The sequence below is a fragment of the Epinephelus fuscoguttatus genome, linkage group LG10 (assembly GCF_011397635.1).
Source record: "Epinephelus fuscoguttatus linkage group LG10, E.fuscoguttatus.final_Chr_v1".
Taxonomy (NCBI): domain Eukaryota; kingdom Metazoa; phylum Chordata; class Actinopteri; order Perciformes; family Serranidae; genus Epinephelus; species Epinephelus fuscoguttatus.
In genome coordinates this window covers 31,229,114-31,254,456 of record NC_064761.1, presented here as the reverse complement: position 1 = coordinate 31,254,456, position 25,343 = coordinate 31,229,114, and the positions used below count along the sequence as shown (strand labels likewise).

The window sequence follows — 25,343 nt, the reverse complement described above, 5'->3', positions numbered from 1 at the left end:
GGAACCGGGGGGAGCAAATTGATCTCCTCAGGGGTCCGTACTGACAATGCTTTTGTTGCTGTGGCCAATGTCAAGCTCTTGCTCTCCATGCGTGGTTGGGTGTCAGGTGCTGGCACCACAACAGACGCCGTTCAGGCATTTGGTCAGATGCTGTTTTTGTTGATAAACCACGTCTTGTGTTTGCTTGTTCTTCTTATCCTGCACCAAAACATATAAATCCACCACCACAGATGCGTTGCATTCTGAGTTGCATTTTTGTTTTGTCATGTTATGTCACAAGATTTTAAGGTTGTAAGTTAATTTCAAAACTACACTTTAACACTTCTCGTATTTCACAGTAAAACCATCGGTCATGCGAGCCAATGGTAATGTGATATAAATCACATCAGAGGATCACTTTGTCTGCAGCACTGTTTTCCTAATGATGTCACACCAGATGTGGGCTTCTACAGTTTGGGGAAGATGGGGTGAGAAAGGGTGTGGACGTGCTTCGTGAGCAGAAAACGCTGATTAGTTCCTCCTTGCCATTGCGCTGATGAAAGGCTTCTACCACAGAAGTCTGACACTGTTTCAAAGAGGAAAAATAAACAGAGTGTTGGGAAAGCTCAGTCTCACTGATGCTTTAAATCCCTTTGAACCACCTTTGTATTAAATGCATCAACAATCCCAACTTCATATCTCTTGTTTGAGATGAAAAGAACACCTCAACTTTATCAGGTAATAAAAGTAGATTATATAATTACAGTTTTGTCTGCACTGAATACATTTACACACCACATGAAAAAATATATTTTATTAGCTGTAAACACTCAAAGGGAATCAATGGGTGTGTTATCAGAACTTTAATACAGCACATTTTGCATCCACTGCATGTGCATTACTTTTTGTATTTCAGGTCAGTGGTGCTCCCAGGAAGGGACCAGGGGACCATGGCCCCCTGACACAATTGCTGCCCTCAACCCAAGGCGAAGATCATTTGAGGCAGATGTTACTGTCTTTGAGAGGATGTGGCACGCTCATTTTTCAACCTAACGTGAAGATAGTGGCATCTTGTGAAACTAGACAATGTAAGGCATCAGTTGGTATCGGCCATGTAAGCATAGCTTGTCGGACAAGGAGCAAAATAACACTTCAAATTTCGCGAAATGAAAATAAAATGGTGAAATTAAATCATGTACATTTCAACCCTGTAATGCCATTTTTAGGATATTTGATACACGACTTTCTGCGACCTCTGTGTCATCTACATTAACATTATTTTCCTTGAAAACCTGTTGTAAACAATCTGATACGTGTCACCTGCCCCCTGGTGGACTATCCATGCACTGCAGGCAGTAGAGGTCCTTTGAATACAGAATCAAAGATGGCTGCCCCAATTCACCGACCTGCTGATTGTTTGCGTGGAAAACTAAAAATAAGTTCTATATTGTTACACTTCACTATTCCATGGTTATTTGATTGAAGCAACCTATAATTACACAACATTTTGTAGCTTATTTTGTTATTAAAATCATGTTGAAAACGTACATCAAATATGATACTGCAGGTATTTAATCCTAAGAGACCCGCAAGACTGCGGCGCTATCTTGGCCGACATTACTGTGATTAAGAGGCTCGTTTTTCGAGCTAGCACAAAGGTGGTGGCATCTTGTGAAACTAGACAACCTAAGGCATCTATGTGGTTGGTACTAACCATGTCTGCATAGGTTGTTGGAACAAGAGCAAAATAATGCTCCCAACTGAGGCTAAAATTTTGGCAAGGGAACAACTGGCAGCAGTTCCTGTTCCTTACAATCAATGTACTCTTTGAAATTAAAGCAGTATATTTGCCTTTATAAGGAAAAGGATTTCCATGCTATTTGAAGAACAATGAATTGCCTAACATGTACAGATGCAGCCGGTGGACTCAAGTGCTGTTTGCAATGTGTTGATAAGGGGAGGCCCAGTCTGTGGAAATCTTTGAAGGCGATCTCCATTTATTCCTGAAAGCAAGAGGTAAAAACAAAATCTTCCATCAGTTTCAACCATATTAACTTGAGCCCCTCTCCCACGGAGCGCAACAGCAATAGGGGACGACAATGTTACATTCAATTAAGTATGATAAAACACAGAAAACATACATGACAACGAGGTTAAAACAAAATCCTCTGTCAAATACAACCATATTAACTCGAGTCCCAACAGAAATTAAGTGACACAGGAATATGTTAGCATAAAATGAACAGCTTAACAGAGCTAAAACACGGAAATTATTATGAGAGCATTGTTGTTTACCTGTCCCATGGAGCACAACAGCAAAAGGGGAGAGGTAAGGCGGGAGACACCCCTTTATAGGTGGAGTACCCCCAAAGGTGTCAAACAACAACAAATTTTGTGTAATTCTAATATTTAATATTACAAATGTACATTTGACTTTGTTACACATATCACTGCTGTATAACTGACCCTGTTACACAGATACATAGGGTTGTTTTGGAACTTAAAACATTTAATGTAGGCTACTGGCATTAGTCTATGCACATCAGATAATTGGTAATATTAACTGTAATATAAGAAATCAAAGTGTATATGTATGCAATTCCTTAACTCTCCATATTGGCATAGTTTTCAGCTAGCCTGTAAACTACAATGGCATAATCGGATTCCTTAAATTCAATGATGGCTTCTCTTTTCAGTGTCCCACCCCAAGATTTTCAGTGGCTCAACCTGGCCACCCCTATAAAAAATTTCTGGGTGTGCCACTGTTTCAGGTATACCAGAGTGAAGTAATAAAACTTGGCCTGGATCGGAGCCATCAGCCTCTGCCATGCTGGTGAGAGAGCCGCTTTCATCTACGTTGGGGCTCTTCACACTGATTTGGAGCCCATCAGTCAGGGTGACTCCAGCTGTCAGCCAGTAGATTTATACTGTAGAACATGGCGTTCAAAGGGACAGATGGTAATGACTGATTACACTTGAGAAAGTATGAGTGTGTGTGCGTGTTCTCGTGCACTCCCCTTAACCATAAACACGCCATCTTCCCCCAACGTGATAGCCATGGGAAACCAAATCAGCGCCTGTAATTCAAGAAGTCACCCGGCCTTTACGTTCTAAGATGGCAGGCAGGAGAGGCAGTATGAAGTGCGTATATGATGCCTTTCTATAATTAGTAGTGGCAGGGAATGATTCACTTTTCCCAGCTGTGGCAACTGATTTGCTAGCATAAACAGTTGTACATAACTGAGGCAGGTCTTGCTCTTGCTCTTGGTTCTGGATGCTTCTATGCACCTCACAGACACTTAATACTCATAATCGAGCTTTTTGCACCATAGCATTTTGCAAACTGTTAACCTTTAAAGTGGCTATATATGCAACGCTGAGATCAGGTTTAGTTAACACAAGTGTTGACTTGCAGGTATTTTGCGCTGGCTTTGCTGAGATGAGCATTCGTGAGCCTCAGTGTGAAGTTTTGATGCCCCCTGTGCCCTCGTCACATGTGCCGGAAGCATCATCTATCTAATGTCGTCTTTACTGTGTAAGCAGATCTGGGGGGACAGGAAGCTGGAGGGGTTATATTTAGGGTTGATTATCACCTCCTGTCTCACTGACATGTTTTGACTGACATAAAAAAAAGCAGTACACAGACAGCTTTATATCTGTGTTACATGTGCCCTCTTTTGCAATATGCTAAAAGAACTGTGGATGTATTCAGTTAAAGGTTTGAATTAAATCAGCCGGAGTGGAAGGCAAGAGCATATCACATCAGCTGAGTGTTAGATCTCCATGACGCCAGCATCAACAGGGAAAGTTTGGCCACCAGAGTGGGGCAATCAAGATGAGAGGCCACATGGTGTCTAATTTACAGAGAGATGCAGAACTGATTCAAGGATTCCCAAGTATTTAATCACAGTAAATCATTTTCCTGTGTGGGGTTATATGAGTCAAATGTCAACATCGAGGCAGATAATATGCACATCATTTTAAAAAGAGCACACAAATCGGCTCTAAATCTGTGTAATCATTTACTTGGTGGGAAGTAAACATACCTGCGCAAGTCTTTTTTACTGGCCTCAGTAAGTAGTATAAAGATAAAAGTCATGCTGCAGAATAGCCGTACATAAAGTGTGTAGTTTTGTGGCTGTAAAATGTAATCACTCAAACTTGATTTACCATACAGTACACACAGTCCATTAAGATTAAGCTGAGGCTGACCTCATGAATCACTTGTAAAGCCCAAATACTTAGCCAACAGCAGCATGATGCAAGATGCAAAACAAGGAACAAATTATAACACCATCTCCAGCAGATATCATTAGTTGTATATATCTGGACATGTAGTCTATGTTACACTAAATTAGTGTTTTGAAGTTGTGTGAGAAACCAAGATAGGGTGTGTGAGTGAATGTGTGCGTCATGACGTTCCACAGTGGTCAAAGGTGGGGAGTCAGCGAGCGCGAGGGCCCGATGTGACCAAGCGTGATGTGGGCCGAGACCTCAGCCAAGGGGTCCCTGATGAGGGGAGAAGGGGAGTTGGCAGAGAAGTGAGGAAACAGGTGATGAAGGAAAGGTGTGAGGAGGAGGAGGGATGTATGTGTGTGTGTGTGTGTGTGTGTGTGTGAACACGTCCTGTAAGTGACCTGGGGCTCTGGCAGGACCAGGTGGACGGGAGTGTTTGGTTGTGTGTGGATGGGATCCTCCCTTGAGCGCCCCTGCCTGCCCACCGTCACCCCACACTAGCAGGCTATTTATATTGCACTGTGGGAAAATAACAGCCCCGGCAGTGTCATCTGGATTCTGCAAGGTTTATACTCCCCACACACACCCATACATAACACCGCCACGATTCCCGGCTCCCTCAGCCACAAACAACTTCAGGACGAACTAAAGCATAAGTGGCATATTATCCTTGTGCACTGTCTTTCATCACTGCTGGTGCTCTCCATTATTCTTGAGACACCTTTAAACAGGATTCAGATGTTTTGGGACAGTTTAGCTTTGACCCAGATTTGTGCAGAGGAGTAAGTCGCTAATCTGGAAACAACCACGGCAACACAATAGTTTGTAATGCCTTTAGGTAGTAGGCTAGGACACAGATTTTAAATACGTTGATGGGATTTTAAGTACACAAAAATTCACACACACACAATGCACATGAAGTCATGCATGCAAGATCCTCATTCAAGTAGAGCAAACATTCCCCAGTCCTCTAAAACTGTGCTTCGGGATGTATGTAGTTTAACAGTCTGCTGCAGAAAGCAAGTATGGAGCTAAAATAAGATAAAGGTGTACATTTTGAAATATCTAAGCATGCAAACAGTAACTGAATGGATCTAACACTTCTCTGTACAATAAAACAACACATTTCCACAAAAGACTGATTGGAATGTGAAGCCTCTCTTACCCTGATTCAGTGAGGAGGTCACAAATAGTATGATGACTATAATCTAATGTGGGAATTATGGTTAGATTAATGCAGCCCACATGACCATACGACTCTCATGAAACCACAACTATGTGCAACACATGTGATAAGGCACAAAACCCAAAGTTAAAGCTGAAACAATGACTTCTGTAAAAATGACTTTCTGAGAAAAAGCAGTTTGGAATCGACACTTGTGGTTGCCATTAACTGCTTTAAGGGTGGAGGCATGTTTGGGTGGTGGGAGTTGGTGGGACTGATTTAGTAAAGGGAGGTGTAGTGGAGGACCTGACGTTAACACCATGACCTCTGCATGTAATCCACTGCTGGCAGTATTTGGATTTGAGAAAGGTCTCAGTAAGGGCAGATTCAGTCAACTCCCACCCAAGGTCGTCTCAACATACATGCATTAAGGGACACACATTTAAGCACAGATGAATGCACATGAGCACACCTGTGCATGCATCAACGCAAAGACATAAACACACAGAAATACTGACACACACATTTGGAGCCATGCTCTGGTCCCTGAGGCCCAAGGGGTGCAGTAGGTCAAACTAATCTGCCACAATCCATGATGTTTGCCGCACAGACAGAATGAGAAGAGCAGGGACCAAGAGGGGGAAAGATACTAAGTGTGTTTTCACATAAAGTCCAACCTCAGTCCTCTCAAAGTGCACCAAAAAGTGGGCCAACAGAAAAAGGACTCAGTTCTTCGTGCATTCATGTTGTCAGTTCATTTCAAAGAGGACTCAGTTCTCTCTCTGGCCCACTTCAGCTCTGATGGCGCCTCAGTCCTTTTTCTGCTCACACTATAGCCTTTATATGCCAATATACATTGATGTAGTTTTGGTTTTACTTTGATGTGCTACTGCAGTGCGGTTATGAAGCGTGTCGCTTTCAGATGAACTTAAATAGGAAGAGAGCATTAGCATTTCTGTGCTGTAGACTGTTGCTGTTTGATGTATTCTGCATTCCACATCTGGAGACATGCAGTATCTTCCGTGGACCAAACAGCTCCATGTCCTGCATCCAGGCCCATGTGGTTTTGTCGGTTTTTTCCAGGTGTCCCAGTGCAATAGCATGTGATCTAGAGGGCTAAATACAATGGGGTCTGAGTTCTCTAGGAGTATTCACATATGAACAAAAAATGCGGAGTCACTGCTTAGAGGGCTGAAAAGGACCAAGTGTAAAAGCACCCTAAAAGACAGAGGTGGGACCAAGTCATCATTTTACAAGTCACAAGTAAGTCTGAAGGCTTTGCATTTAAGCTCCAAGTCGAGTGCAAATTCAAGACAGACTTAGCTTCCTTAGATTTGAGTTTTGAGTCATAATGGACTTGCACCAAATGTAATGCCATTTTAACAACAATCCAATAATATTTTATATGAATTAAAAAAGTATTTATTTCTTAAAACAAGTGTGAAGTTATTGCATCTCCGTCTGTAATTTTGCATACTGCAATTTATTTTTTCTTGACCACGGTGCAGTTTTTGCACGCAAATAAAATCATTGTTGGTATAATTTTTTCCAACTGGTGCTCAGAAACATAATGTTAGTTTTTTCTGGTTCTCTCCTGCAACTCGATTGGACGCTGTCAGATTGGTTCAAAATGGATCAGGGGAATTAAGGACGCATTCACACTGCCGCTATTCGGTCTGCTTTATCCTAGTCCGCTTCCACGGATAGTTCGGTTCGTTTGGAGTGCTGTGAACGCTCATTGAAACTCTGGTGCAGACCAAACGAGCGAACCCTGGTCCGCTTGAAAACTGGGGGTCTCAGTTCACTTGCAAGTGAACCCTGGTGCAGTTCGCTTACAGTGGGAAATGCCAGCAGACTATCCAGCGAACCAAAGAGAGGAAGTGACGTAGAGTGCAGTGCATTTTGGGTAGGAAAAAAAACAAAGCCAACAGCACAAACCGGGGGAAGCAGAGGTAAAAACAGAAAAAGTTGGAAAATGTCTTGTGGGCAGAGGTGGAGTAGTGAGGAGGTGCAGGCGCTTACCCCAAGACTGCACTAATTTGGTGTTGCTCCATTGTTCTTGTGACCAAGCCGGCTGAAGGGGATGGATTTCCGTTTTCGGTCCTGGCCACTTGATGAGCCGAGTTTTCTTCTTTCTCGTGCTTTTTTTCTTTCTGGTCAGTGGTCGTTTCGGGCAATACCGCCCCCATGCGAGCAGCTGTTGTAACTTCGTGATGTTGTCCAGGTGGTTTGGTCCACTTTAAAAACTGCAGTGTGAAAGTGAACCGAACCAAATGAAGGTGTGAAATTCTTCAGCATTCCCTGTCCAATTGCATCAAGTCCCCAGACTATCCTCATGTGAATGTGCATTATGTGTAAGTCAAAAGGCTCAAGTCCAAGTGAAGTCACAAGTCATAAGCTGTAAAGTCCAAGTTCAGTTGCAAGTCTTCTTTGATTTTGGCAAGTCAGGTCTAAAGTCATCAAAGTTGTGACTCCAGTCTGACTCGAGTCAAGTCGTGTGACTAGAGTCTGCACCTCTGCTAAAAGATAAACAGGATTAAAACACAGTGTGAGAGTTGAAGTGATCAAGTCCATGAATTATTGGTTTGATTTAATCTGCCAAAAAAGACCGTATATAACATACCTGCCCACATATGTACAAAACACAGATGACCTCAGGAAAAACAGAGATTCAAATCATATGAAACATGGACATAAAAGGGAAAACACATGAGCAATATGTTGTACATAAATCTGAAGCGTGACACAGGATAAAGACAACATCTCTACCTGGTTGAGCCTCTCCCAGCACTTTTTTCTCAACATTTTCTCCATCCTCAATTCATAACGTGTTTTTCTTCATGTTTGTGTGTTTAACTCACACGCTGAAAGTTAGAGAGAGTGTAAAGTGAGTGTGCTCAGCATATCTTTCCAGGGTTAATTGTATCATAAATTCACAAGCTGCTAAAAGACAGGCACGGCTGGAATTCACACTTGAGCCTTCACTTTCTCACAGGCACAACTCTGCATTGTGTGTGTGTGCTATGTGTCAGATATGGCACTATTAATAAACCAGCGATGTTATCTGCTAGGTGAAATGAAGAGGTGAATTGGATATGCTGAGAAACAAGAGAGAGCTTTGAAGAAAATGTTTTTTCTGTTCATTACATTAAAATATTAAGCTGGGACAAGTCAGTATTGCAGAGGTGTGTTTTCGAACAGGCATTTATCCAAAGCATCTCTTCCAGTGTGACATTCATTTATGCATATGTCTTTTGTTCCTCCCCTTTCTCACTTTCTCTCACATTTCTCTCTTCCCACTCTATATCCTGTTTTTGTTTATGGCATATTCTACACACCTAAGGGGCAATCCTCACACTCACTGTGAGGCGTGGGTATATACGTATGTAGTGCTGGGAAAATGGATCATTTATTACATCAGTTTTATTACAGAGTTAAAGAGCTGCTCTTTTTTAAATAGACTCAAGCAATATTATGACAGCAAGGTGTGAGGGGTCATCGTGGGTCTGCGATCAGGTGATAATAAACACACAGAGTGCAGAGCGGGTCCAGGCCTGTGGAAAACACTCTGCACTGACCCCCCCTGTGAGAAGTTTCCAGTTCCCAGGACCCGGTGTGTACGCTTGGGGGGCAATAATTCACCAGGTCCCTTGACTTCCTCTTTCGGCCTTCTGCGTTTTATGACCCTCTCGTCTGCCGTACAGCTGCTGTCTCTGCAGCTTCCCTCTGCTCTGACTGGGTTAGATGGGAGACTGAAGGAAGAAGATGAAGGGGAAGAGGCTGGGAAGCAGCTGGGATGAGGTGGGAAGCTGGTTTGATATGGGATGGAAAATGTTTGATCGTGGTGATTATAGATGGCTAAATGGACACAACTGCCCTAGTTGTGGTCCATATCTTACCGTACCTTCCCACCACACCACACATGTACAGTGGGAAACCACTAGCCTGATAATCAGACCTAATGCTCATCTTGTTTTCGCTTTCATTTTACATTATTTCCATTTGAACGGCCGAATATACTAATGATGAATTAAGAGGTCAAGGAAAAAAGTATTTTTTTTTAATTGTTCTTTCAAGTAAGTAGCGGAGAAAGAGCCAAAATTGTGTGTCTTTTGAACAGTCTATGGTGAATTTACAGTTGATGATCATTGAAGCCTCCAAACTGAAATCACTGGGCTTAAATCTACCCAATTTTGATCAATGTGGCACCAACTCAAAAAGACAAGAGGCTGTTTTCACCTAGTGTCAGTGACATGGTTCTAGAGATGGCAAAGTGAGCCCTTTGGTTGGTCTCTCAATTTGGTCCAGACCAAAATATCTCAACAACTAGTCAATGTTCGGTTGTGAACATTTCAACAGACATTTATGGTGATTCTGTGACTTTCTCTACGAGGCTGAGATTTGTGATTTTGGGTTAAATACCTCAGCAACTATAGAGTGCCCCAGGAATGACCCGAAAATGAGTTCTCACTTTAGCACTCCTGGTTCCCTAGTCTCCAAGTCAATGGGTTTTGTGAATGGGTTTCTGGTTTGATGCCCGAAATAACATCTGTGGTTAACACAAGCTTTAGAGACTTTCAGGTTTTGATTGACAACATGAAGTGCGTCTGTAAATACACAGCTCGTGAACCACACTGAGCCACCCCGAACATGGCTTTGTTAGGTCACGCGACCGTAGTGTAGTTCATTTATAGCCTAACATAAGTTTTATACTTCTGACAATTGCATTCAGGCTTCAATAATCATGAAGTCTGTGTTCATTTGTCAAGATTATCTTGCTGAGCAAAACTTGTGGGCATCACAAATGTTTGTTCGCCAAAGAGCTTATTTTCAGCAATAATCAAAAATCGAATGGAAGAATCCCATTTGGCCTTTTTGGGGTCAGCCCTATGTTCCCACAGCCCAATGTTCCCACATATCTAAGAATTTTTTTTCACTGAAAATTAGGCCCTATATTCCCATAGCCCTATGTTCCCACATTTCTAAGATTTTTCTTAAAATTAGGCCCTATGTTTCCACAGTTCCCACATTTCTAGGACATTTTCAAAATTAGGTCTTGTGTCCCTACATTTCCCATCAATTTAAGCCCTATCCTCCCACAAGATTTTTTGGAAGCACTTTATAGTAAATGAATGAATGAGTAATTTTATTTCGATCAGCAGCAGCAGAAATCGTCACAATCACAATCATTCCAAGAAAAAATAAGATAGGCTGATCGAAAAGGGTTTCGGCTGAGAAAGAGGGAGAAAGGGGGATAAAATCTAATACAAATTTTTTTTGCAATGCTAACGTCAGCATCGGGCTACAGAAAACGTCATCTCTAGGGAACTCTATTAGATGGATTGCCATGACTACATGTAGTATGCAGCACCTGTAGTAGACAATACATGCGTTACAGTACATGTAGTATTTTGTACGTATACTTACTGTTCCCAGATGAAGTATTTGGTGGTACCCTGACATTTCCTGTGGACAAATGTGCTTTTCATTTAATAGCTCGACAACTATTGGATGGGTTGCTTTGAAATTAGGTACAGACATTTAAGGTCCAAAGAGGATGAATTGTGAAAACTTTAATTATTATGTTTTCACAATTCCTTTTCATCCTTATGCTTCAACTAGCACCGTCATGAGGTTTCTGTTTGCCTGATACTTTCTTTTCTAACCTAATACCTGCAAAACTAGTGACATTCCCATCAGCCTCAGCCTGTGTTCAGTGCTAACTAGCAAATGTTAGCATGCTAACACGCCAAACTCAGATGGTAAAGATGGTTAACATTATACCTGCTTAGCATCAGTGTACTAGCATTGTCACTGTGACCCTGTTAGCATCTTGATGTTAGCTTTTAGCTTAAAGCACAGCTGTGCTTACGTGCAGCCGCACAGATCCGTTAGCATGGCTGTCTTAGTTTGCTTATCAAATTGGACTGTTATAATCTACTCTAGCTCCTTTTATACTATTATATTTGATTTGTTTTGTGCATGTTATGATGAGTTTGTGACAGTTTTGACGTCAAACTTGAGCTTGAACACTGGGTCAAAACTGGGTACTATTAATCCAGTATTGTGTCAGTACCTTACTGATCCAAACTAGGTCAGTTTTAAATCCAGTGATTTTTTTTTTTTTACCATGCTAATTAAATTGTCTAAGGGGGTCTTTTCCCTTTTCTTTTTTAACACATACTGTTAGAGATCGAGGTCTATACTGCCCCTTGGGGGAGCGGTTGGAGATGCCTTCGTGAGACATGACCAGTCAAAACAGTAAGACCAAACTGCATGAAAATAGTACAAGGAAAAGTGTTGCATTCAAAGCCTTGCATTAGTAAAGGTATGTCAGTATTATCAGCAGAATGTAATCAAAATATGAAAAGTAAAGGTACCCTTTGTGCAGTAAAATGTTCCTTGTCTGTGTTTTCTTAGGATGTTTGCAGATTAATATTACTGCTGCATTAATGTGCGTGCTGCATTATACTACTGTTTAAGGTAGAGCTCATTTTAACTCCTTTATATACTGTTGGGTTGTTTAATGTACAGTAATGCATCATATTCTATAAGACCATCATATGTTTGTTTCACTGTCAACTTTTCTTGAGCTCAGAAAAGCAGATGTGTTTTCAGCTTTGTGATGAAGCATTTTCCAACTGATCCAAGAGCATTTTAAAGGAGTTAAAACGAGGCATTTTAAAGGAGAAATGTCTCGACACATAAAAGAACGATAAATCCTTTAGTTTTATCGCAAACATTCAAACTCAAAACCACCAAATTTGGCTGTTTATGGTTTTAACAGGACAGGAAGGGTAGTAACTGAAGCTGTCTGTCAGATAAATGTAGTGGAGAGAAACTACAATATTTCCCTCTGAAGTGTCATGGAGTAGAAGTATAAAGTACAAGCACCTCCAGTGTGTACTTAAGTGCAGTACTTAAGTAAATGTAGTTAGTTACATTTCACCACGGATCCTCGAATAAATGAGATCAAAAGTTCAGTGGACATGAGGCACCACAATCAATTAATCTGCAATGTTGTCAGCATGTTTGTTTCATTGTAACTTAAAGCTCTCGTGATTGAGTTTCTTTGCTGGCAACATGAGTGAAACTCTGTCACCGCATCTCAATTTGCATGCTCAACAGTTCCGGTGACTCTGAGATGAAGTGGCTGAGGGTGAGGGTGAAGGTGAAGGTCAAGGTCACGTTGTTTTAATGTCCTGTGTCTTTAAGATTACACAAGACTCAGGAGAAGTCGAGTGTGGGTGGACGGTCTTGTGGTTGTGTCTCAGTCTTCGACAGGAAATTTAATCAAGATAGGGTAATATGAGTTGGCAAGAGTAGCCTACACAGCACATGTGCTGTTCTCTAAAACTGATGAATGTTTAGAAGAACCTTTCTACCTGTCTTGGTTTGTGAGATAGTGTGTGAGTGTGTGTGTGTGTGTGTGTGTGTGTGTGTGTGTGTGTTTAAATCAGGCTATGTGTGTTTAGTACATGCGCCGTATTCCTGACCCTTGATCACACAAAGTATTTTAATCCAATCAGCTTCGTTTTCACATGACTGTCACACACTCGCTGCTGCTATGGTAACCTGCAGAGGAAGGGGAGAAAGTGCTGGAGCGAGAGAGAGGTATGTTGTCCTCTCTTTAATCACTGTGACATTTACGCACACACAGACACATATATATTTTACTCGTCAACTATGTGGTGCTCAAGTTTCCTTGTTTAAATTTCACAAAATTACAACCCGTGATTTCAGAAGGAAGTCTAATGCTCCTTTAACGACCAGAGAATGTGTGGCAGATAATAGACAAGAAATCCATCAGGTAAAATACTGATATTATTAAAATTACATGCAAAAATCAGAGAGAGTCATGATTAAAGGCACACAGGTCTGAATGTAGTAAGAATGGCTGGGCAAATGGTGACAAATACAGACTATGACTAACATTGATAGACAGGATAGAGACAGGCTGCAAGCATGAGCACACATGAAAGCACACGACACAGAAACAAAACTACCAAAAAAGAAATCTACAAAAGAGACAGTTATTAACAAAGGAAGGTTTGCACAAAGCATCTTTCAGGTAACGAAAGCTGTTTTGGTGGAACAAGATCACAAAGAGAGATAACTTTTGATCACGACTGAGGCCAAAACTTACAAATACCTACTTCCCTTGAGAGGTGAAAAGGTTAGCCTGTGCCCTGTGGTTTGCTTTTGGCACGCTACCCCTTCTGCTGCTTCTCATTTTCTCTCTCACATTTCCTGTTCTACCTCAAGTTGAAGCTGCTCTGTCAGCTTTCAGTGCAAGTCGCTGCATTTGTCATGAGCCAGAAACTTTCATCTGCAACACTTTTTTTTTTTTTGAACTCTGTCTCTTTCCCCAGAAGCTGCAGCCTATATTTTCCCTTCCTTTATAAACTAACCTATGATTTGGAGCTCAGCTAGCAAAAGGCCACTGTCAGCAGCAGCACAAGTTGCAAGTCAGGGAGATTTTGAGCCTCTTTTTTTTTTCTTCGACTGCATGTGCGCAACAGTGAGCAAAGCACTCTATCTGCTGGTCAGGAGTGGTATTGTATCACCATCCTGTCTCTGGTGGCAAACACCATGTGTCCAGTGATCAGGCCTCTCTGGACAGAATGTCATAAAGCACTAAAAGATCTTGATGACACTGATCTTCCTTTGCAATTTATCTACATTATTTTTAGGATGTATGGATCTTAAGGCAAAGCGCTCTGACAAATGTATGTTTGGTGTTTTGATATCTGCTTGCAAGAAAGCCCTCACAAGGCACTGGCTGCGTCCTGAACCCCCCACATGAGAGGAGTGGATATCTATTGTAAATTATATTTACGTTATGGAAAAGATTACTTTTTCTCTTCATCTTCAGAAAAATGTGTTCATTAAATTCTGGGTGAAGTGGGCTAATTACGTAAGACCCTTATGACCTGATTTTGTGAAGGTATCGTACAAAAGACTCTATGATGTTTAGACAAGCAAACCTCATTGATTCCTTTTTTTTGGTCTCTTTAATCCCTCCTCAAGTCTCACCAACATACGGCGCTTATATGTACACTTAATCTCTCCAAAATGTTCTATTGAGTTCTTAAATTGTGAAAAAAAATTGAAAAGCAGGATAAATTGTCAAAAAGAAAATAGCACAAGTTAGTAAGTATATCTCAAAAACGGGTGTTAAAAAATAATAGCTGTGGAAGCGAAACAAACAGGCTGTGATGCATTCAAAGTGCCCTCTGAGTCACTGAGTTTCCTACTCAGAAGTTGGGTTAATTCATGTTTTTTTCCCCCATTTTAAAGAGAGTTATTTTCCTGGAAGTGGTTTGCATACTGTAAATTACTCATACAGTAGTAGGAAAACCTGTCTTTAAGGTTAAACCTCACACTCTTTAAATGACAAAGCATATTAATTCAGACTGTGTTGAAATGGCAAATTCCTGTCTTAGAAAACCCTAACAAATTAACTTTTGCATTTCAACAGTCTAAAAACAGGATCATTATCATATAAACTGGTGGCAGTTTGCTGCATGTGTATTCTGCATTGACGCCTTTAAAACCAGTAAGAGCAACTTTGTAATTCAGGCATCTCTATTTGCATTCCCAGTCACAAAACACCTGATACTGATCAGTTCAACTCGAGTTCCTCTGTCAGAAAGGAAGCGTGTTTTGTGCAAATGATTTTATTTATAGATTGCAGACAAAACAGAAAAAGAGAGGGTGTCCTTTCCAGCCGTAAGCACTTGCAGCTCTCAGCGTGAATCCACTTTGCAATCAAGTCTATACGTGTAAACTTTGTACAAAATAAAAAGGACCCAAACAGAAACAGACATATTATTTTTCTTTTCTTTTTTCAAATGCCTGCTTACAGAAGGTGCTGGTCCACACAGTCAAGGTGCAGGAGAGCAGGGTACACTATTGAGGTCAGGTTAGGGACTGTACGAAAATTATTCTGCAGTTTCACTTTTTTTTTTTTTTTTAAATGAACCTTTTGAAATGTGGAGGAACAGCAGTTTTCTTGTGTGGCATTCAGGCGCCTTTTGCAAGTATTTAAACCTTTGAACTTTGAGCAAATTGGCGTGATTTCTTTCAAAAACATGGGGAAAAAAGGCAATGAGCAACTTGGCAAGAAATGTTCCACACATTGCAAAAAAATAATAAATTTAGAAAATTAAGAGAAGCTAGGGGAAACCCATATTTATAATTATTATATCATTAAAATTATGTCAGAATTATTCTAATTTTTAAGCTTTTTTAAAGGTCATTTCCTTGTCTTTTTTTTTTTTTTTTACTAGTTTTCTTGTTTTTAATTTTAATTTTTTTCACTAATTTCTTGCAATTTTTTTTGGGTCATTTCTTCTTTCGTTGTTCATTTGCTTTCTTCCCGTGTTTTTAGAATAAACCAAGCCAATTTGCTCAGGTTACAAAGGGTTAAAGCAAGGCCCTCTCCAGCATCATTAATACTTTCTTTGGGGCCCTTCCTGTAAATATGCCAGCCACTTTTTATTTAAGAACAAAGAGATACTAACTAAAAGGCTTAACATGAATTATAACAAAAACTAACCTTATATGATACATGCTAATAGAGATAATTAAATCAGTATGATACTTAAATTATAAATATCCATCTTCTGTTTCTCCTCATCGATGTATTGATCTTATTAGCTAGTCGACTGTGATGGGACAAAACAGAAAATTAAACTGTGACAGGATTGTTGTCCTCTTCATGTGATAAAGGGCACCTTTATGAGCCACTGTGCACACTTAAAAAATGTTGACAACATTGATGGGACTATTTGACCCTTTAAAAAAAACATGATAAATCACTTTGCAAGAGAAGGCCGAAAAATATATTTGGGGTGAGTAAAATTACACGACGCATCCCCTGATCTCCTTTTCAGCAAAAAAATAAAATAAAAATAGAAATAATAAAACAAACAAAAAAACATCACCCTCCCCTTTTATGACTCCCTAATAATTTTTGTACAGTCCTTTATAGGATCACTGACGTCCCATAATGGGGAAAATAATTAGACACAGGTGAAATAGCATTTTGCAAGGTGTACAATATTATTTTAAAAAAGCCATCTTAAATTATTTTTCCTATTTTCCTGCTAAACCGATTTAACTAAAAGAATCAATGCCATGTTTTTGAAATATGTCTAACTGCATACTGTATGTTGTTGTATCACTACTGTGATTATATGTTAATGAACGTGGATACCCATATAATGTGCTCAGGATAAATACAGGTGTGTGTTTTTTTGCTCTCTCCTGTATTATTAGACAGTATGCAAGATTAAATCAGTCCTGTTACAGTAAAGTACAGTACAGCTTTGGAAACTCTTCATTTTCTCTCCACACTTCAAAACCAATCACCCACAAAAACAGAGCAATCACCCCCCACCCCCCGAACACACACATTCGCACATACACACATTCACTCACATCCTCTTAACCTATCTCCAGGGCAACTACTAGCGCATTACGGTACAACTGTTAATAATAAAACTATGTATTATGACATCATTTATATTCAGATCACACATCCATGGACAGGCGAGAACAAAATGGGCGGTGGTATGTCTGCAAAGTCTTATTAAGAGCAGGGATCCTGTTTTTAGTCAAAGGTGACAGCTTCTCGTAGTGTCTGCAGACTCTGTGCAGCTCATTTTCCACTTCAGCACCTCCTTCTCCTCCTCCTTCTTCCCTTTTTCCTCTCTCAGAGCCACCAAAAGCGTACATAGACAATGAGCATGATGAAAAAGACGCCACCGGCTGCCAGCTTGGCATAGGTGGAGCGGGTATTCAGATACTTGGCGTCGCTCCTGTACTTCTTTGACAGGCTGGACAAGTTGCTGGCCTTGGAGTCCAGCGCTGCGGGGGAGGAGGAACAGGAGGAAAGGGAACAAAAGAGGAGAGTGGAGAAAGGAGGAGAGACACAAATGAGGATCACAGTGAGAATAAGAAGAGAATCCCTCCTTGCTTTTATTATTCAGTGTGAGAAGGACACGCTGCAGACCTGAGATAATGCAGACTTACCAGAGAGAGCCTCTCCTCGCTGCAGCACCTCCTCTATGTTAGCCACCATGATCCTCTGTACGTCCTGGAGCTCTGTGTTGATGCTGCCCAAATTCCTTCTCGCTCGGCTGTCAATGTACGACTTCTTGGTTTTTTGGATGTAGGTATCTGGTGAGGAAGCAGTACAGATAAAATAAGCAGTGTTCCAGTTTCTTGGAGGCCTGCTGCTTACGGTCTGGTCACTAGTCGCTACCTTTTTATAAATCCCCGACCTCACCTGAGCACTGTGTGGGCCCATAAACATCCCAAACAGAAACTAAAGAGAAAATACAGGTAGAGGGTGGAGTGTCTGCATAAAAATACACTGCCACACACTTCTCGTTGCTGATTGAGAGTGATTATTTCTGTATATTATTTCTGCCAAATGACTTGTGCAGATGACTGTCACCTCTTTGTTCAGCCCTGGTGCACTGTTACATCTGTGTGTTTGACAGTTTCCTCTCTCTGATAGATTTAATAAGCAGCATAATAAACTAGAGAAGCTGCGTTTGAGTTCACTCAGCAAAATCAGCCCGGAGGCTCTGTTGTGATTTGCCAAAAAGCTGCCAAAGAAGAAGTGATGCAGTGGTGGGCCAGTGGGATGCTGCCCAGGACGACAAGCCAACAGTGACGTGAGGCAGCGTTGCCTGATTTCTCCATCCAGTGTGCTGTCTCAGTAAGAATCTTGCTTAGAATTTAGAGCCAGCGAACTTGCAAAACAGACTAGAAAAAAACTCCACAAGGTTTGTCTGAGGGCATGTGGGTGGGGAACAGGGAGCGCAGGGTGGGCTGTGTGTCCAGACAATATGCAGGTTACATTAACAAGGTGTAACCAAAGCAGACGGGCTATATGGAGACAAACCTGGGACACAATGTTCGATAAAACCCTCCTTCTCCCGTCAAACAAAGAGGAGTCAAATCTCACTCAAGTGTCCCTCACAGGGAACAAAAATGAGGGTTTATTGATCTTGTATCGTGTCGAACTTCAGTGGATCATAACACATCAGGTATGGAATTAATCTGCAGATGCTCTGGTTCAAAATGACACCAAACTTTTCTAGTTTTTGAGCCACGACAAAGGCCAAAATGTGGCCTGTAACAGATGAGGTAAGGCTTGTTTTAAGCCTAGATAATGTGATTTTGTTGATCACATGTTGCCCCAGTTAGGAGGAGTGAGGAGTCAGCAGTCATTTATGATATTAATCAGCCAATAAAACAGGATATGAATCCCCACAAGCAGATCCTTGTGCATACAGTCATGAAAGTGCGCCTTGAGCAAGGACAACGACCTCATCCTCAATACAAAGACAACAAAAGAAATGATAATAGACTCAAGGAAAAACAAAAACTGGAGTGGGTTGTGAAGACGGCTGAGAGGATCATGAGCTTCCCCCTACTGTATCTACTCAGGCCGTCTTCTCACACAGGCCACAAACATAAGGTCAGACTTTAGAGACTATATATACACATCTCTTTTCTTCTTACCAAATTCAATGAAGGAGTAGGGCCGGGAGACTGTGGGGACTTTCTTTCCATGCTGCTCATGAAACTCTGCCTGCAGGTCTTCGAGGTAAGCAAAGGCCAGCTTCTTGGGAAAGCTAGCTTCACACAGCACCAGGTAGCACACTCCCTTCTCTATAACATAGCTGCAGAGAGAACAGAAAGAGTCAAGAAACCGTCACAGACATAACTGTGTATTCTAGATGTATTTTATGTTTGAAATGTTCTTCAGACTCACTGAAATGACATGGAGCCGGCCTCTAAAGTGCAGCGTGTGGGACTCTGATCATTGAGTTTCCTGAAGAGCTGCTTCGCTTGACTCTGATACTGCTGAAGGTCCCGACCCAACTGAACAGATGAAAAAAACACAAAGCCAGTTACGGCACGACTCACTCACACACCACACAGAAAATATGTGGTTCAGTGGGGGCAAGCAACTGACTTGTGCATGCCACATTTGCAGGTACCGCTCACTGTCAAGTTTCACTATTTTAGCTCCACAGGAGACACAAACAACAAAAATACGAGAGCGGTAACTTGTTACAAGATGGACAAAAATAGCAGCCACCTCCAGTGCAGATTTCACACTCTTTTCCTTGATTGCGTTAATTTCTTGCCCTGGAAAGTGTGCTGAAAATAAACAGTTGGCACAAAACACTACAGACAGACTCAGCAGTGTGATACTACAACTGAGACTAAAGTTAGGGCTGTTTTAAAGAGAGCAAATAACCGCTCCAACTGACTGTGGTCAATCATATAAGGTCAGAATTTGGGTGGTGGTGGTGGTGTTCATTTCCTGGTTGTTTACAGCAACACTGTAGCATCACAGACACATGCACGGTATGGTGTTTGAAGCATGGAGCAGAGACACAACAAACCTTTTCACTTCCCTTTTTGAAAGCAGATAAGAGAGTGAGGGAGAGATGTTAGACTCAAACACATTATAACAACATGTCACACACGTGCCGTCCATTGTAACATTTCTCATATGTTAAGTTTATGTTTTGAGGCCAATATCAATATAGATATTTCACTTTTAATAGACAGTTAATGGGTATGACATGCAAGTACATAACTCAGGATGCTGCACCTGAAACACTCAGCTGGACAGTCTGATATTTGAGAGTTTAAAAAAATCTACAAACACCATATCAGCCGTATTCATTTTTTTTTAAACATAAACTAACACTATTAATAAAAAAACGTTCAATTTAATAATTTAAAAATGCATGATACCTATACAGCAGATCATTTCACAGTTTAAAAAAAAAAAGGTGTCAGCGCCCTCTGGTGGACAAAATATGTAATGACTACACTGTTTTATTTTTTTAAAATATTATAATATTTAATTTATTTATAAAAATATAATATATAATAATATAAAATACATAATAATCTAATAATATATAATAATGTTTTTTAAATAATTTAAATATTATAGTATTTCATTTTAACAATTTCTTACACATTTCCTACAACTACACATATATCTATATGACAGAGCAGCAACAAATACTCAATTAATGGATTATTCAATCTACAAAAATTACGAGGCAGCCATTTTGATTACCAAGTAATTGTGGATCAAAGCAAAAATGCCAAAAAGAAAAATGAAATAGGAGAAGATCAGATGGACTCTCAGAGGGTTTACTTAGTAATTTAATACTAATTGGCAGCCTTCAGCCTTTGCTGAGGATATGGAAGCTGACAGCATATCTATATAGTCTGTACCATTTTAATCTCTCTGTGTTATTTATCTTTGTTTTGTGGATCTCAGGCTATGCATAATGGATATATGTGTATGTCTGGTATGGGGGACCTGTTTGGACCTTTGATATAATGTGAAAAAAACAACAACAATAAAAACTACTTTGATTAAAAAAAAAGACATTTCCAGGTTCTAAAATGTGAAGAATTGCAACTTTACTTGGTCTTACTTTATAGTAAATTTAATATTTTTAGATTTGTAAATGTTAATTGGACAACACAAAACTTCTGATGAAGTCACTTTAGGCTACGGCTGGGCAAAATATCACTATTATATTGATATCTAATATGAGACTAGATACTGTCTTAGATTTTGGATATGATAATATATAACAGTGTTGTCTCTTCCTGGTTTTTAAGGCTGCATTACCTCCCACTCAGTTCAAGCTGTTCTATTATTTGCCTTTACCTACTGAGTCATTACATCCACATCACTCATTATTGTTTATCACAATATCATTGTGTAAATATGTTGTGAAAGCACCATAGTCTACCTGACAATACTGTCGCAATATTGATAAAGGTATTTGGCCAACAGTATCATGATTAGTTATGTACAGGGTGTCTACAGGTATCAGACAGTTAAATATAATGCTTTTTAAGAGCAATTCAAGACACCTTTTAATCAAATTTAGGACAGATTTTTGTCATGTTTTACTTATGTAAGCATTGCAGGTAGCATTGCAGGCAAGTAGTATATGTGTGGTCTTGTGCAGAGGTAAGTGTTATTTAGGAATATGGTTAACAGAGTTAAGTTAATCTACATTTTGCCAACAGGTAAGGGCAAGTATGATGTAAAATGACAGTATTATAGTTTTTAAAAATTTGTAAAATTAGAAATGCTTCACTCATTGTCACAAGAAGAAATAAAATGGATAAATTAAATTAGATAAAATGTATGTAGTAGCTAAACCGTGCAAATTCAAAACTATTTATTGTTAGGGTTAAATTGAATTTAAGACTATTTTAAGACTTTTTAAGGGAAGACTTTTAACACATACTTCCATTAATAAAATAGTTAAAGGTTTTAATTATATTACAGTGATAAAACATTTGTTTAACCAAAAATAACCTTCTGTTTGAAACCCTTTAAGAGTCATACAGACTGATAATAATATAAATTCTGTGATACCATGACACGGTGATATTTTCTGAGACACAGACAATCTAACATTGCAACCCTAATTGTGACATCTGATATTCTCCATATCGCCCAGTCCTGCTTTAGCCTCCAGGATGTTGTAACAGGCTACTCTGTTTTCTAATATGTTGTAGACCAAGTGATTAATTGATTAATGGAGAAAACAAGTTGCAGCCCTACTGTTCTATGACTTAAATCGTTAATATATATATATACTGATGGGGCTCTAATCTGAAATATGTCAGATTATCAACTCATGCCTTTAATACAGGTGTTACTGACTTAATTCTGACCTGATACAACACACAGACATGTCTGACAGTGGAAAGCAGATTTTGTAGTTTTGTAAAGACCTAAACTTGACTGTGTTTAGCCTCACAGAAGTTACTGGTCAAGTTGTGCAACGCATGAGTGGTATGAAGCAGCCTGTGAATAAGGTCAGAGTTAAAACACAGGGAGCCTGTTCTGAGAGGAATGACTCAGTTGCTTTTAGGTAAATAAAAGGCAGCCTGTGTGTACAGATAGACAGGCCTACAGAGGCTAGTTAATGTTAGCTAACGTTAACGTGTCACTCCAACTTGGAGGCGGTTACAGCAGCAGCCTGGACTGATAACCAGCTCACAGCTAGCCAAAGAAAAAAAAGAGGTGATATTTTAACCTGCTCGTCCTCCTGCATTGAGGCGGCTAACGGCAGCCCGTCAGCCAGCCGAGCGATCATCGTCAGCAGCACCATCTCTCCGCGATGTCCCGGTGTGTCTCCGCCGCCCGCTGAAACCTTACAGGTAACTGGTAACCAGTGTTTGACAGACTGTAAACTGACAACACCACAGGGCTGACGCGCTGAGCTGGCCGGAAACGCAAGAGCTTTCTGTGTCACAGCTAAATAAGTCCGTCCCCTCGTAATGCGGAAGATAGTAACCGCAAATACAGTTCCGCATTAGAATATATTTTTTTAATTAACTTTACTGAGCTTTAAAGATACAGTGTGAGCAGAAACACATCTGAACAAAATTATACACATACAAATGTTTCTTCAAAGATATAAAAAGGATATTGTTGTGGACTGCTCATTTTGTAAACTGATTTCAGAAGATTTAGCCTATACTTTAAATTTTGGTCTCGTCCCAACTCCTGGTTTTTTTTTTTTTTTGCAAGATGTCTGTTCATTTATTTTCTATTATATTGATTTTGAATATTCCTTTTTTTCTTTAATGAAAATGTATTTTTTGGCTATTCTGATCCCCTGGCATAGTCTCGCATTTATGCTGTTTAGTAATAAAATGTAAGTAAAATATAATAAAAATAAAATAAAATAAAATAAAATAAAATAAAAGTAAATTAAATTGAAATGAGATGAAATGAAATTAAATAAAATAATCATAATAAAAACATAGAAATGGAGCATTGAAAAAAGAATATTTTAAGAAAATAATATGTTAAAATTATAATAAAATAAAGCTGTGAAAAGGTAAAATACAACATTAAAAATAAAAAGAGTATATATATATATATATATATATATTTCTATTTTATTGATATTATTATTATCATCATAATCATATTATTATTATTATTTCTAGACTGAATGTCTGTTTAAGTTAAAAGTAACTATTCACAATTTATTTAATTTATTAGTATTATTATTATCATCATCATCATCATCATCATCATAGATCAAGTGGACTTATTGTGTATAATTTGCACTTTGCTTGAGGTCTATGTACTACCTTTTATCAAAGGCTTAAAATCATTTAATCCCATGTCTCCATCCACTGAAGAAGACCATGAGGTGCAACTGAAAGCACCAGGAAAAATAAATGGACCTTGAGTTGAGATTATTTTTGACTGATTATTGTTTCAAAGGTTGGAAATGATTTTTTTATTGTTAAATTGGGACATTCTTTGTAACAATCATCAATAATTAGTCTTTTATGAGTTTTGTAGAAAATAAAAATATATACAGTGCCAGTCAAAAGTTTGGTCATACTTTTCATTCGTGTGACCAAACTTTTGACTGGTACTGTATGTGCACCCTAACATGTGTTCTTTTCATAAAATCATTTACAAAGTGTTTATTTGCAAAAAAAATCATTTTAGAAACTAGCCCTACAGTTTGTCTGGGTTGGCCAATTTGATAATCTGTTCACGAATGATTAGTTAAAATGCAGTTTGTGCAATTCAGTGAAAAAGTATAGCAGATGATTTTGGGTTAATTATTTCTGCAAATATGTGAAAATTTCTGTGTGAAAATTCTACATAAAAATGTGGCACACTACTCTGAGTATGTTGAAATATGACAAGCTTTCTTAGCATGTGACTTTTTTTTAGCCTTTTTAAAATAAGGCCATGAGGAAGCCTTGATACGAAAGTGATTTTTGCTGGTGTCAAGATAACATAAGCTCCTGAATGCAGTCGGCCAAGAAAAATTCTGCCATCTCCACAAAACAGGGCTCTCTGTTTGGCATGAGTCATTGTGTAAGCCATCTTTCCATTTGCATTCTGCTTATTGCACAGAATGATATCACTCTTACTCCACTAATCCTTTATTGTCCTTTATACTGTGGAGCAGCCAAAGATCAAAATGAGTCAGTTTATCTGGCAGTTGTAGGTGTGAAGTAAAAACAGCTGAGGGCAGCATTGGCCACTTTTAGGGAAAGCCTCAGTGAGACACGCGTTCTCTACAACACACAAAGAATTACTGTATGGTACTGAACCTCTTTCATTCAAACAGCTGCATTTTGTCATCAGAGACAGTTTCAAGGCATTGCTCAGGATTTATTTTTCATTTCCCATAATACACTGATATAACTGTAATTTGAAACAACTGGTTTTGAGGTGTCGCATGGAGCACACAGCACTGTGCAGCAAATAATGTGAACTCCAGGTATGAAAGCTGGCGAGAATCCACCCTTAAAGACTTTGCATGAGAATTGCTATAGTGTGGCAGCCCTTCTCCAGACACATGCTTACACAAACATCTGTCAGGCGACTAATAAGCAGTCTGCAGACAGCATCAACTAGAGTCTGATACTTCATAACCACAGTGAGAGTCTCCTCCTCTGAACAATATGCAGACTGGTGAGAGATGAAGAGAGAAAGAAACACTTCACCAGACCTTTGACGACCTCTCAGGTGGCGTGTCCACAGGGAGTTCCTGTCACAGGCTGCAGCCCTGCCACGGCAAACCCCCACCAAGTGACCCCCGGCGTCTGCCACACAGCATGTCTGCTGCCTGTCTGACATTTTATGGAGGTGAGAGCATGAGCTGAGAGGAACGAGCTAAAAGACCAGATATGTGTATCCCCTCACAGGATATTTCATAGGAAACAAGCCCTTTTCAAACCTAAAATAATACTGGCGTGATTAAATTCCTTCCTTTGTAGGAAGAACTGGATTTTCAGGATAGGAAACATGGAGGAAGTGAGTTTAAAGGCAGCTGAGAAGGAGAACGACAGATGGTATGTTACAGATGGAAAAGGACACTAGAACGATGTGAAA

At 39.7% G+C, this 25,343-nt stretch overlaps 2 protein-coding genes across 2 annotated transcripts in view; one reads left to right on the top strand and one right to left on the bottom strand.

The window, feature by feature from the left end:
* zgc:92140 (uncharacterized protein LOC447854 homolog) overlaps positions 1–25,343 on the top strand; it is a 670,238-nt gene that overhangs the window by 570,427 nt on the left and 74,468 nt on the right. The gene's annotated exons all lie outside the window — the stretch shown is intronic.
* sec22bb (SEC22 homolog B, vesicle trafficking protein b) lies at positions 15,045–22,712 on the bottom strand. The gene is made up of 5 exons (XM_049587259.1): positions 22,504–22,712; positions 19,176–19,285; positions 18,923–19,083; positions 17,420–17,566; positions 15,045–17,254 (listed from the first exon to the last, which is right to left on the bottom strand). Exons 1-5 carry the CDS (start codon positions 22,576–22,578, stop codon positions 17,100–17,102), a joined length of 648 nt encoding a protein of 215 aa, XP_049443216.1. The 5' UTR covers positions 22,579–22,712; the 3' UTR covers positions 15,045–17,099.

Excerpts from the sequence above, each read along its gene's own strand:
- sec22bb (XM_049587259.1), bottom strand. The coding sequence starts at position 22,578 with ATGGTGCTGCTGACGATGATCGCTCGGCTGGCTGACGGGCTGCCGTTA. Across the intron at positions 19,286-22,503 it reads CAATGCAGGAGGACGAGCAG|TTGGGTCGGGACCTTCAGCA; the intron begins GTTAAAATATCA and ends TCATCTGTTCAG. Across the intron at positions 19,084-19,175 it reads GCCGGCTCCATGTCATTTCA|CTATGTTATAGAGAAGGGAG; the intron begins GTGAGTCTGAAG and ends TTCTCTCTGCAG.